General features: G+C 40.8%; 1 protein-coding gene and 1 pseudogene across 1 annotated transcript; both read right to left on the reverse strand.

The window, feature by feature from the left end:
- Positions 1-3,805: 3,805 nt before the first annotated feature.
- Positions 3,806-7,888, reverse strand: LOC149097210 (uncharacterized). The gene has a single exon (XM_089280057.1). It carries the CDS (start codon positions 7,886-7,888, stop codon positions 6,647-6,649), a length of 1,242 nt encoding a protein of 413 aa, XP_089136183.1. The 3' UTR covers positions 3,806-6,646.
- A 1,131-nt stretch (positions 7,889-9,019) lies between these two features.
- LOC149097211 (uncharacterized) lies at positions 9,020-10,615 on the reverse strand (annotated as a pseudogene).
- Positions 10,616-13,260: the final 2,645 nt, after the last annotated feature.

A 13,260-nucleotide genomic window follows, 5' to 3' on the forward strand; every position in this document is an offset into this window, starting at 1 on the left:
TTGATACGTAGGGGACCCACAGAATGACACTATAGGTCGCATCGGCATACCAGGTTTGTGCAGTTTCGGTAGTCCGTAAAGTTTCGGTGGTTGAGGTACTGAGCACCTCAGTCGATAGTAGCGTTGAGCGTCAATAGCGTCAGTCTTTTTAAGCGTGAGTATTTTGCTGTTAAGTTTACGTTGAAGTGCTGGCGTCGGGTCGCGTTTAAGTTCTTCGTAGGTTTGTTTGTCGTTAACAAGTGCGTCCATTTTGTCAAAGTAGTCAGTCTTGTCCATAACAACAGTGACACGTCCTTTGTCGGCTGGTAGTATAACAATGTTGTTGTCGTTTATCAGTCGTTTTAATGCTTATTGTTCGTCTTTTGTCAAGTTCTTGTCAGGTATAGAGGCTGATTGTACCGTGGAAGCAATTCTGCTTCTGATGTTATCCTTGGCAGATTCTGATAAGTCTCGCTGACAAGACAGAACCGCCTCAACACTACCAGACTTACAACATCATCGACTGACAAACACTATTCACTTGACTCTGAAGATGACTTCAGCTCAGGTTGTCGAAACGTCAGTCACCAACAACAGTTCTTTTTAGAACTACACTCACCCGGACGATCACACTATACGAACTACTGATACTCCTGGGCTCAAACCATTTACTACGATTCATAGTTTTGTCCCTATTCCATCTTCATGTTGCTATTTATCATCCCCAGTTTTCGCGCCGCTTCGCTAGGAACGCCTGGCACTATGACCCACTAAATGCAGACTCGGCCTTTCCGGAAGCCCGAATAACAAGCAAGTTATTATTAATAAACTAGTGGTAATCAAAGATTTATAGAGCAGCGCGTTCACGCGTGGTTTTCGCATGTCTGGTTTACTTTGGTGGTGTCCGAATGGCCCGATAGAAAACTAAGTTTGATCGAATGTCAGATAACGATCTGCACGTGAAGTTGAACTAGCGATGAATAAATTATAGCCTGCGGTAAAAGTATTTTTAATTAATTAAGTATTAACTTGTACTGGACAAACATTTTCCAGGAGATGCATTTGAACTGTTGGCGACACTTAGAATTCAATTTCAGAACGCCAACACTTGTAACAAATATTTCTAGAGACAATACAATTTTGACCAGCGACCCCGCAAGACAGCGCGCGCATCGCCAAATGTTTTTAAATTTTGTGTTTGTATTTGTTTACACTGTCATCAGAGGTCGAGCAGTCCGAACTGGTTTAGACAAGAAACTCGATGCCGAAGAGTTTCTATTTCTATCTCATGGAGAAACTATTTCTTCGTGAGAAATCGTGTATACGCATATCTTTGTATTGACGTAATGAATTGAATAAAGAAATCACACTCGTGCACCCATACTTTTAGGTCTGATTGAGGAGTTCGAACGCCACCACCTTAGTTTTCTGTGAAGAACGAAATCTGGGAATAAAGGACAGTCCCGATGTTCCGGGATGTTCCGGGATGTTCCGGAATGTTCCATGTCCCTGGTTTTATCGACGGCCTCTGCTCTCAGACGGCCGTCGATAAAACCAGGAACATGGAACATTCCGGAAGATCCCGGAACATCGAATAATTATCATAATTACGCGAAAACTATGTAAAATAAAATTTAAAAAATTAAATCAAACAAAAATAAACCGGTATCGGCTCGGAAAATAGAAACAAAACAAAAACATAAAAAAAAGGAAAAAAGAAAGAAAAATGAAAGTGACTGCAATGAGTGAAGGCTAGCAACTGAGAAGACTAATCCATTCCTTCCAGCCGTTCACCGTCAGTTTAATCACGTGACTGTCCTTTATTTCCAGATTTCGTTCTTCACAGAAAACTAAGGTGGTGGCGTTCGAACTCCTCAATCAGACCTAAAAGTATGGGTACACGAGTGTGATTCCTTTATTCAATTCATTACGTCAATAAAAAGATATGCGTATATGTACACGATTCCTTATGAAGAAATAGTTTCTCCATGAAGTAGAAATAGAAACTCTTCGGCATCGAGTGTCTAAACTCGTTCGGACTGCTCGACCTCTGATGACAGTGTAAACAAATACAAACACAAAATTTGAAAACGTTTGGCGACGCGCCCGCTGTCTTGCGGGGTCGCTGGTCAAAACTTTAGTGTCTCTAGAAATATTTGTTACAAGTGTTGGCGATCTGAAATTGAATTCTTAGTGTCGCCAACAGTTCAGATGCATCTCCTGGAAAATATTTGTCCAGTACAAGTTAATACTTAATTAATTAAAAATACTTTTACCGCAGGCTATAATTTATTCATCGCTAGTTCAACTTCACGTGCAGATCGTTATCTGACATTCGATCAAACTTAGTTTTCTATCGAGCCATTCGAACACCACCAAAGTAAACTAGACATGCGAAAAACGCGCGTGAACGCGCTGCTCTATAAATCTTTGATTACCACTAGTTTATTAATAATAACTTGCTTGTTATTCGGGCTTCCGGAAAGGCCGAGTCTGCTCTTAGTGGGTCATAGTGCCAGACGTTCCTAGTGGAGCGGCGCGAAAGCTGGGGATGATAAATAGCAACATGGAGATGGAATAGGGACAAAACTATGAATACTGACTTAACAAGCAACTGTATGATGCTTAGACAAACACCTCAGATGTTGAAGAAATCAGGGATCAAAAAAGGAGACGCAATGAATTACCTGGCATTCGTCGTCGGATCGTCCATGTTTGTGTTGAAAAACAGAGTGCTGAAAAGCGACATGACGCAATTGGCGGGAAAGAGGAGAGGAGCCTGCACTCATTGTGGTCAGTTGAATGAATACCCAACGCTCCCTACCCCTCTGCTACCGACTCCCCTATCCCCAATAATATCTTTTCATATTTCAAGCTGATACCAGTTTATTTTTGTTTATGTTAGTTTTAAAATTTAATTTTACATATTTTTCGCATAATTATGATAATTATTCGATGTTCCGGGATGTTCCGGGATGTTCCGGAATGTTCCATGTTCCGGTTTTATCGACGGCCGAGAGCAGAGGTGCTTCTGCAGCCGCTAACGCAGGCGTCAGTAATGGACTGTTTAAACGTCACGGCAGATGGAAGACTGATCGAGCCAAGGACGGCTATATTAAGGACAATTTAGAATCTTTACTCTCAGTGTCGAAAAGTTTGCATACTTAGTTTTCTTTGTTCTCTTTCTTTATTTTCGAAAGCGGGCCTCAATAAACGAGGTGCCCGCTCCCGATGCTGTGTTTGCGTTTATTAAGATTAGTTACAAAATATTTTATAATCGTTTCAGGGTGATCAGAGTATAATTACTTTTGAATAGTTATCAAATTTATATGGCGTGTTTTAACACGTCATATAAAACATATAAAACATCCAAACATTCATGTAAAACATCCAAACGTATTTACTTTAGACACAATAACGAGTAGATCACGGCGTTATCGTCATATTTTTTAAAATATCTCCGAAATCGTGGATCCCAGGATCCACCCTCTTCGATTAAACTCATCAACAATCGATGAGCTTGGGGAATGATACCAGAAAGGATGGTGGAGCGGAGCAAACTAAACCGAGCGCGTAGGGTATCCATGACAACCCTGTGAGCGGCAACCACCAGGCACCGTCACAATGCAAAGACAGTGGAAACACAGGATACTTATCACATTTTTATCCTCAAGCCAAAGAGGGGTGGGTGGGCTGGGAGAAAGCTTAACGAGAACTGTGCAGCAGCGAAAAACACGCGGAATGATTTCACATCCGAAGCCGAGCTGTAAAATGAAGGCGCCCTTGCACAAATCCCCCGGCCATCCCGTACTCACTGTTTCATTGATTAACATTTTTAAAATTCGTTTATTGACATTTGACATTTGATTATTAGCCGCATGATTGACAGTCGATGGCGTAATAGCTAAGTAAGTTGATCTTTGAGTTAGAAAGACACGTTTTCAGAATCGCGAAATCAGAGACAAAGGTCAAACGCGTTTTGTACCTCACGTTGAACATCGCTAACCTGTAGTGTTTTACTGGTCGATCTGCTGACCCGTTTCGCTGTCCTGTTACTGAAATAAGGGTCACTGGATATCGCCACAAAAGTAAGTGATTTGTTTTTGTAACCGGTTGAATTTTGAGAATTATGTATCTTCCTTATAGATCGAATAAAACAATATAAAGATTATACGATTCCGTATCCAGTCATTCATCCGAGAACCATTTTCCCTGGACCACTCACTTTGAGGGAGATCGCTGACCAACAATCTTGTTTCACGTTTAACTTTGCCTAAATTACATTTAGCCACATTAAAAAAAGGAAAAAAGGTCAGAACCGCTCCAAAATTGCTTCAAAAAAGCGAAGAATATATGGATAGAAACTCTTAATTGTTCTTTGGCCATTGTAGTAACACAAGCAGCAATGATAAACATTATATTCCAACACATTTTATTACAGATCTTGACGTTGATGGTATGCTAGTCAACATGCTACTCTTTCGTCAACCTCAAGATCATGTTCCAATCAAATCTTACTTTCCATACGAAGATCGCTTAAACGGCTCTCAGAGGTCCAAAGTCATCTATAAAGCTGGTTGCTGGGATTGTGTTGAATTTTGCGTGGGCTAAACAAAACGAAGAACATTTCAAGAACTTCGCGAAAAAAGACCATTCGTCAGCCATTGCTGATCATGTGAAAGCCACTGATCACAACACAAAATGGGATCATTTTGACATTTTATGTTGACTAGCAAACGAATCGTCAAGCTCTGTATTAAAATGCGTTGGAATACAATATTTATCATCGCTGTTTATGTTATATTCTTATATGGATACAAACAACTTAAAAGATTTCAGTATTAAAATCTATATAAAAACGAAAATCTCAGTAAAACATAATATGAAACTTAAAATCCAAATTGAGATAAAACACACTTTAAATACCTGGTTCTATAGAAACATTAGGCCACATGGCCAAACAATTAACGCACAAAAATCATCCAACATACTTTACGAAAAGTCACACAGTTTGAACGGTATGCCCTCCCGCCAGGTGAACAAGGGTTAACTAGAAATAAGATGTCCATCACTTTCGAAACTTAAGAGGTATCAGTGATTTTCATTCTACGTCGATCATTTTATACCATTGCCATATTCACTAGAGTAGCCCAGGCCTCTGCGGCGAGTGAAAAACATACTGGAGCCGCGAGGGAATAGGGTAGATTTTTCCTACCTCTCCCCATTTCTTGCTCGGCTTAGTCCCTGACGAGCCTCTATCTCGCCCGAGTCAAAAATAGCGACTAACCGAGATCTCATGATTCTTTCCTCCCAGAAGTTGCATCTCTTAAACTCTCTATAGAGATGGTTTAACGCGAGGGTCTACATGAAGGCCGTATTTTGACTGGGTATTGTGGTTTTAATGCAAATATCTCGTTCACGTTTCAAGCAGTCAAGAATCTCTTTGCTCATCCCACATATCTATATTTTGGGCTGTTTTGTAAAATTTTGGTGACTTTTGGATGTATTTGGAGATAACTAGTTTTTCTCAAAAGATTAGTAAAATTTATGGAAATAGGAAATTTTGGAGATTTGGTGTTGTTTTAAAATTAGAATCATTTGAAGTTAAAAATTGGTAGACGCACACCAGACAGTTGTCCACCAACCTGGGGTGCCCCTCGGAGGCGTTCAACTGTCTGGTGGTGTTCCAGAAGCTTTTTTTTCCTTTTAATACCTCTTTAAACTTCCTAAAATTTCACTTAAATTCAGGTAGACCCTCGCCTTAAAAATAACAGAAACTTGAATTAGTTTTAATCTACTTTATTGCCAAACAGTCTTCTTATTTGCACGCTTATATTCTGTAACGGCTATATAATTTGTTTGTAACGCGTTCATCTTTTACATCAAGTTAGAGAGGTTAAACCTTGATTGATAAGGTCCGTTATAAGTTTCTCTCTCTCACCTAATATTACAATTGTGGTTTTTGACTTTTTTGGGAGGTCAAGAGACAAAAGAGAAGATCAAGGTAAGAGAGTTAATCCCCCATATTGGACTTATACCCAGGGTACCCGAGGTAGGACAGGGTACCCACTTCTTTCAAGAATGTTACTCGCGCGTAGTGTGGATTTTTACGTGAAGGACACGTGATGGATGCAATTGCACCCAAAAATGGCGGATCGTGCGTCTTAAAAATGAAAATATCCGTATTGCCTAAAGTTTCAAAGGCCAAATCAAAGAGAGTTTCTAAACGTAGCGTTGCTGAAGCTCCTTTGTTTAAATATAGGAGACATCCGCACAGTCTTGGAGGTTTCCCTTCGTTTTGTAAACAAAACTAACAAGAATAAATCTTTGCGTGGAAAGTGCTTGGGCTGAAGACGCATCGCGCAATCAACATCCGCAGAAGAACTGGGTACCATAGTAAAATGTAACCTGCGATGAAGCGTTTTTTTTCGGGGGAAGAGAAAAACAAATAAACAACGCCTAATCGCAGACTACGTAAGAAGGATTACCTTGGATATAAGGCCTGTATGTGGTATTAACTCTTTGCTTGATCTTCTCTTGGCTCGAGACCAAAGTAAATTGCTTAAAGGTGATAAGCGTAGCTGCCCAATTCCTGCACATTTCCGCTCACACGCCATTACCTTAGTAAACTAATTTCCGCTTACTTAAGCTCCACATTTCAAAACTGTTACAATAAAATACAATTCTTTCTCCTTGTTTGGTTACGCTGTCTGAGAGAATTGTGGACCTTTCTCAAGTTGCGGTAACTTGCCTTTACGTGGGGATGTTCCTCGCCGAAAATCTTTTTGTTGATACTCAGTGCCTTCTCGTGGTATTGTTTTGCTTCATGGTACTGTCCAAGATCTGCATGAACATGTCCCAAGTTGTTATAGCTGGTTGCTACGTTGGCATGTTCCTCGCCGAAAATCTTTTTCCCGATGATCAGTGCCTTCTCGTGGTATTGTTTTGCTTCATGGTACTGTCCAAGATCTGCATGAACATTTTCCAAGTTGTTATAGCTGGCTGCTACATTGGCATGTTCCTCGCCGAAAATCTTTTTGTTGATGATCAGTGCCTTCCCGTGGTATTGTTTTGCTACATTGTACTGTCCAAGATGTCTATGAACACTTCCCAAGTTGTCACAGCTGGTTGCTACGTTGGCATGTTCCTCGCCGAAAATCTTTTTCTTGACGATTAGTGCCTTCTCGATGTATTGTTTTGCTTCATTGTACTGTCCAAGATGTCTATAAACACTTCCCAAGTTGTTATAGCTGGCTGCTACATCGGCATGTTCCTCACCGACAATCTTTTTCCTTATGATCAGTGCCTTCTCGTAGTATTCTTTTGCTTCATTGTACTGTCCAAGGTCTGTATGAACACTTCCCAAGTTGTTATAAGTTTGTGCTACTTTGTAATGATGTACACCGTAAATTGCTTTATAAACCTTGCTAGCCTCTTCATGGTATGATATTGATGATTTATACTGGCATATCATCGATAATGTTGACCCGTGGGCAGTAAAGACATCTGCTTTCATTAAATCGCCCTCTCTTGTGTTACTTGCATATTGAACAAAGTCGCAGGCTGAGGTGGAAAAGAGAATTGCATTTGATGGATTGCTAAGGCCAAGACATACATAGGCAGTTAAACAAAGCCACGAAATGACCCTGTCAGGAGTGATAAAGGGTGCTAACTCCGAAACATCTTTTGCAGTAAAATTGTCAGTAAGAATTTTATGCAGCGCTTTGCAATGGGTGGTAATCCTACGTAAGATTACGTAAACGTGCCCACTTTGGTACAAACGATAATGTTTCGACTCAATAAGAGAGTGAAAAACCTGAATCGCTACAGATATGCACTCAAGTCTTTCTGTGATCTCAAAATCCAACGTTGACATTTTCCAGAGAATTTCATAAACAACGTTATGCATTCTTACATAGTCGGATGCTCCATCTTCACTGTACTAACTACTTAATAACCGAGAGTGAGGTCGTTACGGGAAAATCTCAAACTGAGGTCTTGCCGTATTGACCGAGCGACAGCGAGGTCAATACGGTAGGCCGAGGTTTGAGATTTTCCCGTAACGACCGAACGGTCGAGGTTATTAAGTTGTTTATTATATGGCTCACGAATTGAAGAAAAAAAAAATTATTCCAGCGGAAGTCGTCAATTTACATCCGGCGATGCGCGCGTTTACCGATTCATTCATCGTCTCAAACCCAGGGCAAAACTACACAGTCAATGAACTTCACTACTGTAATTCTTTACGGGAAAAATGATTGTCACAGCCCTCAAAAAGGTATTTTAGTATCGGGGAGCCACAACTTGATGAGGGAGTTTTTCCAACTTTTGTGGCGAAACGTCAACGCATATAGAAAAGACAGAAAGTGCTTCAAAATGGTCCAAACCAACGGTCTTTCGGTGAAAGAAAATACTAATGCTTCAGAATGCACTGCTCAGAATAACTCGATCTTCGCATTCGCTTTCGACAACATATCTTGGCCTTCTTCATTCTGGGACTTATGAATGAACTTTTCAAGCCTTGTGAGCGTCTAAAACTTCCTGCAGGTATCAGAAATACTGCTACCGACAGAAACCGCCCGATTGTTTACATCTGATGATCCTGGAAGCTGATTTTCACTCTCTTGTGTTGAAGCGAGGGAATCTATTTGATGAGAACTGAAACGGAGTTCAATATTTCGGTAATTATTGTGACTAAGATGATAACTTATAAGTTTCTTCGTGGTTTTCTGCTCAGGATACGTGACACGTTTGCCGATGGTGTTTTTCACTTAGCGATTTTAGCTTTACTCAACACTCGGCAAACTTTGATTGCTTTTCACTAGCGCTCGCCAAGGTTACCGGTAAGTCAAAAACGACTTCTATATAAATTTTAGTAAGGAAAAATCCCTAAACTTTTAGCTACTCGGAATTAATTTTACCTCTCTTACTGTTTTTAATCGGCTTTTATCGTTTCAATCCGCTTGAATTTTCCGAGCCGGGCTCTTCCTAATTTGCATAATCCGTAATCGGCTCGTGGGCATTACGGGAGAATAATGCCCTACAATTCAGTGACAATTAACCAATCAGAGCGCGCGTTATATCGCCTACAAACACAAGCCATATAATAAAAACACGTAATCAAGGAGGATTTTAAGATCTTTGCCCTGATTAATTCTTCAGTCTGTCCCGAAGTGCGAACTTTGACAAAGTTAACAGCTGCTTCAACTGGGAGAGAGTCGGAGCCACATAGCGAGAAAAATAGAAATGTCTGGCGAAGAACTTCATCGATTTTCAAAGTGCTATCTATTGCCATTTTAATGGCTGTAGTCATCGTTTTGGAATGCACTGGATTCCCTTTGGCAAGAGGTTCTTCTGTTGCCTCACGCTTACCGCTAACAAGTGTTTCCAAGTAATTTGTCCACCCATAGGTTGGAGAACCACAACTCGCCACAGTTTGTATGTAAAACGCAGCGGCTGCCAAGGCTAGCGGCTGATACTCAAGAACCTCAGCAACCCTTTGAACTTTCTCGTCATTCTCGGAAATTTGCGATACTTGTTTCAATAGCTCTACTGCGTCCTCGGGCTGCATTCCTGCACTGAGTGACTCATGGTAGGTATGAGGAGCATTTGTGGGAATTGCACTGCTATCTTGAGTTGTAATCAGCACCTGACCGTGACCCCACTCTTCACAAGCGGTCTAAGGTAGGTACCCACATACCAAAGACAGGTCTACAACATTGTCTGCTATTATTAACCACTTTGAGAACTGTTGAATCTTTGGCAAAATTAAGCACTGGAGATGCTGAATTGTTTCCTTGGGGCTGTTTTCTTTCGTGGTAGCCAGGTTAGTCCAGCTGTATTCGGTAATTCCCAACTGTTTAGCCAGACAAATAAATGGTAGTGATCGCTCCGTGACTTCTATCGCTAAGCTCTTGCATTGTTGTCATAATCCTTGTGACGTCATTTAATCATTTGATAATTTCGTGAGATGGCTTGAAACTGAGATTACAGAAAGACTCGACTATGGAATTAATTTCTTGGCTGAGACATTCAACCTGCTCTTCCTTTCTCTGTATCGTGTCTTGTGCAACTTGTAATCAGATCTGACGTTTTGCAATTCTGTTTGGAGATTGGAAACCTGTGCCATTAAGTTGTTTACTTCTGCCGTGGGAAAGGTCGTCTGATTTTTAACTTCCTCTATGTCATTGACCGGAAGATTCAAAGAGTTGAACGCCACCAACACTCTTCCAACATAGTTCTTGAACTCAGCATCTGTAAGCTCGGCCTCACTGACATGAGCAATATCATTTCGGACTTGACGAAGATCATCGACTTCTTTCCTGATGGCTGCACTCAGAGTTGTACCAATGCTATCCGAGAACAGAATGGCGAAAAACAAACAACTACAGTCCCACTCTGCCGTTTTACCATTCTGTATTGTCGCCAGATATCGCGCATTCTTCGAACGGCTTCTTCGAGACTCGTTATTATTAAAGTCTAAGCCATTCTTTGGCAAGTCTTTCCATTCTCCAAGCGTTGTTTTGTAACGGAAATCCCATTCTTGCTTGAAGACTTGTCGCAGTGCTTCAGGAACCAAGTTAAAGGCGATGTAACAATTTCGAAAATAGTTCAATTGGTCTGTTGTGTACACCATTGTGGAAAGTCCTGCAGTGGAATATATTCAGGCATTTAACCCTAATTATTCCTCATAAACAGATAGAACAGATGCAACTGTTCCTAATTCCATCTGTTAAAGTGTTCCAATCATTACTGTTATCGTAAACAAAACGGTTCTAGCCTCAGGAGCAATGATATAGAGGCTTAAAAATGTTTTTACTTCTCGTGTTGTTATTATGAATATCTTTAAGGGCCCATTAACCGATTCATGCGCGCGCTCGCGCGCGTTGCTAAGGAGGTGAAATTTCACTTCCGGTTACTTACGTCAGCCTGAGCGCGGAAAATAATAGGGACTTTAAGCAACGACAACGCGGACGGCGACGGGAACGCCATAAGATCGGGGAAAAGCCAAAAGGTCCACTGCGCATGACTGGCGGGAAACAGGTTGACGTTCTGCGTTCTGGCCCGACGTGAGTGAAGCTCATTTCGCGTTGTCTGAAAACGTGAGTTTTCGCTTTCGTTTCCTCTGCTGTGTCAACGCTAAATAACCCGTGTTGCTAATTTCGAGGAACTTTGATGCTTGTTTTCTCTTGTTATTTGAGATATTTCATTTTATGGAAACGTCGAGAAATCTGAAGCGAACTCAAGCCAGTCGGCGAACATGTGAGCACCGTGAAATATCTTTTTGAAAGCTTACGTAAATAAAGACAACTTACCCGAATTTCAATCGAAATTTTTCCTTTCAAGAAGTACTCAAATGTCAAATGGCTCATTATGGTGAAATTCTACCACATTTAAAAGGGTAGACACCATCAAAACTTGTGTAGCTGTTTCCATTTTCAGTCATAAGATCAGTGGTTTACTAGGATCTTTATCAGTCGGCACACTGATTTGTCGTGCCAGTCTGATACTACGATTATCAGTTGAGTAAGGCGGACGAAAGTTTGGTCACCAAGTTTTAACGTAAAAATCGTGTTGTTGTCACGAGCAACTGGCTCCGTTTCCATTGGCAACTTGTCGGCCTTTGACGTCAATTGACAGCAAAGCGCGCGAAATTGTAGGCGACGCGACAGGCGACCAACGGCTGTTGATATTGTTACCAACGGAAACGAGGTAAGTTGCCCGTGACAACAACACGATTTTACGTTAAAACTTGGTGACCAAACTTTCGTCCCGCCTTACTCAACTGATAATCGTAGTAAACATCTGCTGATAATAAGTTCATTTACTTAATTGTACAACTCAGCGAGAAGGGGCAAGTTGCGTTTGTGAAAGCGAAATTCCTTATTCGGACAGGCAATCGTCGTCTTCAAACCATCGAAGTTAAAATCAGGAAAGGAATCATAAGGTTGGTCGAGATCATTAGACCGGTTTAAATCGTACAAGAGTAGAAGTTCGTCATCGTTTCACAAACCTTCATCGTGGATTATCAAGAGTTGATTGCAAACTTCTTTCAATGAAGTTATCCTAGTTCATCCTGATAAACAGCGGACGAATATCAATAATGTCAATAAGCTTGACAGTGCGGAAACCGCGGTTTCCGACGGTGCTGCTTAATGTTTGTGAATTCCCGCTACAACGGCGTTCTTTCCCCAGCCTTCTCACAGGTTTCGGCGTCCCCGTCGCCGTCCGCGTTCCCGCTGCTTAAAGTCCTTTGTGAATTCCCGCTACAACAGCGTTCTCTCCCCAGCCTTCTCACATGTTTCGGCGTCCCTGTCGCCGTCCGCGTTCCCGCTGCTTAAAGTCCCTATTAACAACTCAAAAACTTGCAAATTCGCTTACATTTTAGAAGTTTTTCTTTGTGTTTCACAAAATACAAAGCAAAAAATGTACAAGCAAAGAATAAATAAGAGAAAGACAGATAAACAAGAGCAAAAGAAAGAGAAAAACTAACTCCGTGTGGCTTTGTTTGATCTTACCGAAGTGCGCTGTTAGTGTAAATTGCGCACGCGCTGATAGGGTAACTTCCAATATCTATCCGGCGCACTTCCGGTTTCTTTAAATGCTAAAGGAAACGCGGTTCTTCATTAAATACAGCCTTTTTCGACGAATTTCGGTTAAAGCCAATGTTGGAAACATAGCTATGCATTCCTTTTTCGAAATCATACTTTTTTCAGAGAATTACGAATTTTTCAACATTTTGAAATGCTTTCAAAATCTGACCTTTTAGAAATGAAACAAAATCGATGCATAGCGTAATGAGGATTTAAATTGAAATATTAAATCAATGAAAAAAATCCCGATAAAGTAATTTGCCTGGGAGCCTTGGCATTTTTTCAGTATTAGTCACATGTAGGCTCTTACCGATAGTGCTCGTAAAAAAAAACATTAAATGCTTAAAGCAGTGCTTGTTTTTTGCCAAAAAAGTGCTAAAATAATGCTAATGTTTTTAAAAAGTGCTCGTGGGTTACATAAAAATGATCACTTTTTTCCGATTTTTTTAAACATAGAATATTACATTTTTCAGATTTTCAGTTACATTTTTCAACAACAAAATGTAACGATCAATGTTTTTTTCCCATTAGTCCATTCTGGCTGACTTCCATTGTTCCTCGATGACAACGTGGATAACGCCATGTTGGAACGAGTGTGATGGACTGGGTTTCTAGAAGGCAACCGCTGACCTATCAAACCTATTCCCCAGGCCACCTCGGCTCCTTTGACCAAAATGAGGGCAAAATG

The sequence above is a fragment of the Orbicella faveolata genome, unplaced genomic scaffold (genome assembly GCF_042242905.1).
Source record: "Orbicella faveolata isolate gen_17 unplaced genomic scaffold, um_ofav_v1 contig_47, whole genome shotgun sequence".
In the NCBI taxonomy this organism is placed as follows: domain Eukaryota; kingdom Metazoa; phylum Cnidaria; class Anthozoa; order Scleractinia; family Merulinidae; genus Orbicella; species Orbicella faveolata.

What these genes read in the sequence shown, in the direction of transcription:
- LOC149097210 (XM_089280057.1), bottom strand. Translation starts at nt 7,888, where the DNA reads ATGCATAACGTTGTTTATGAAATTCTCTGGAAAATGTCAACGTTGGAT.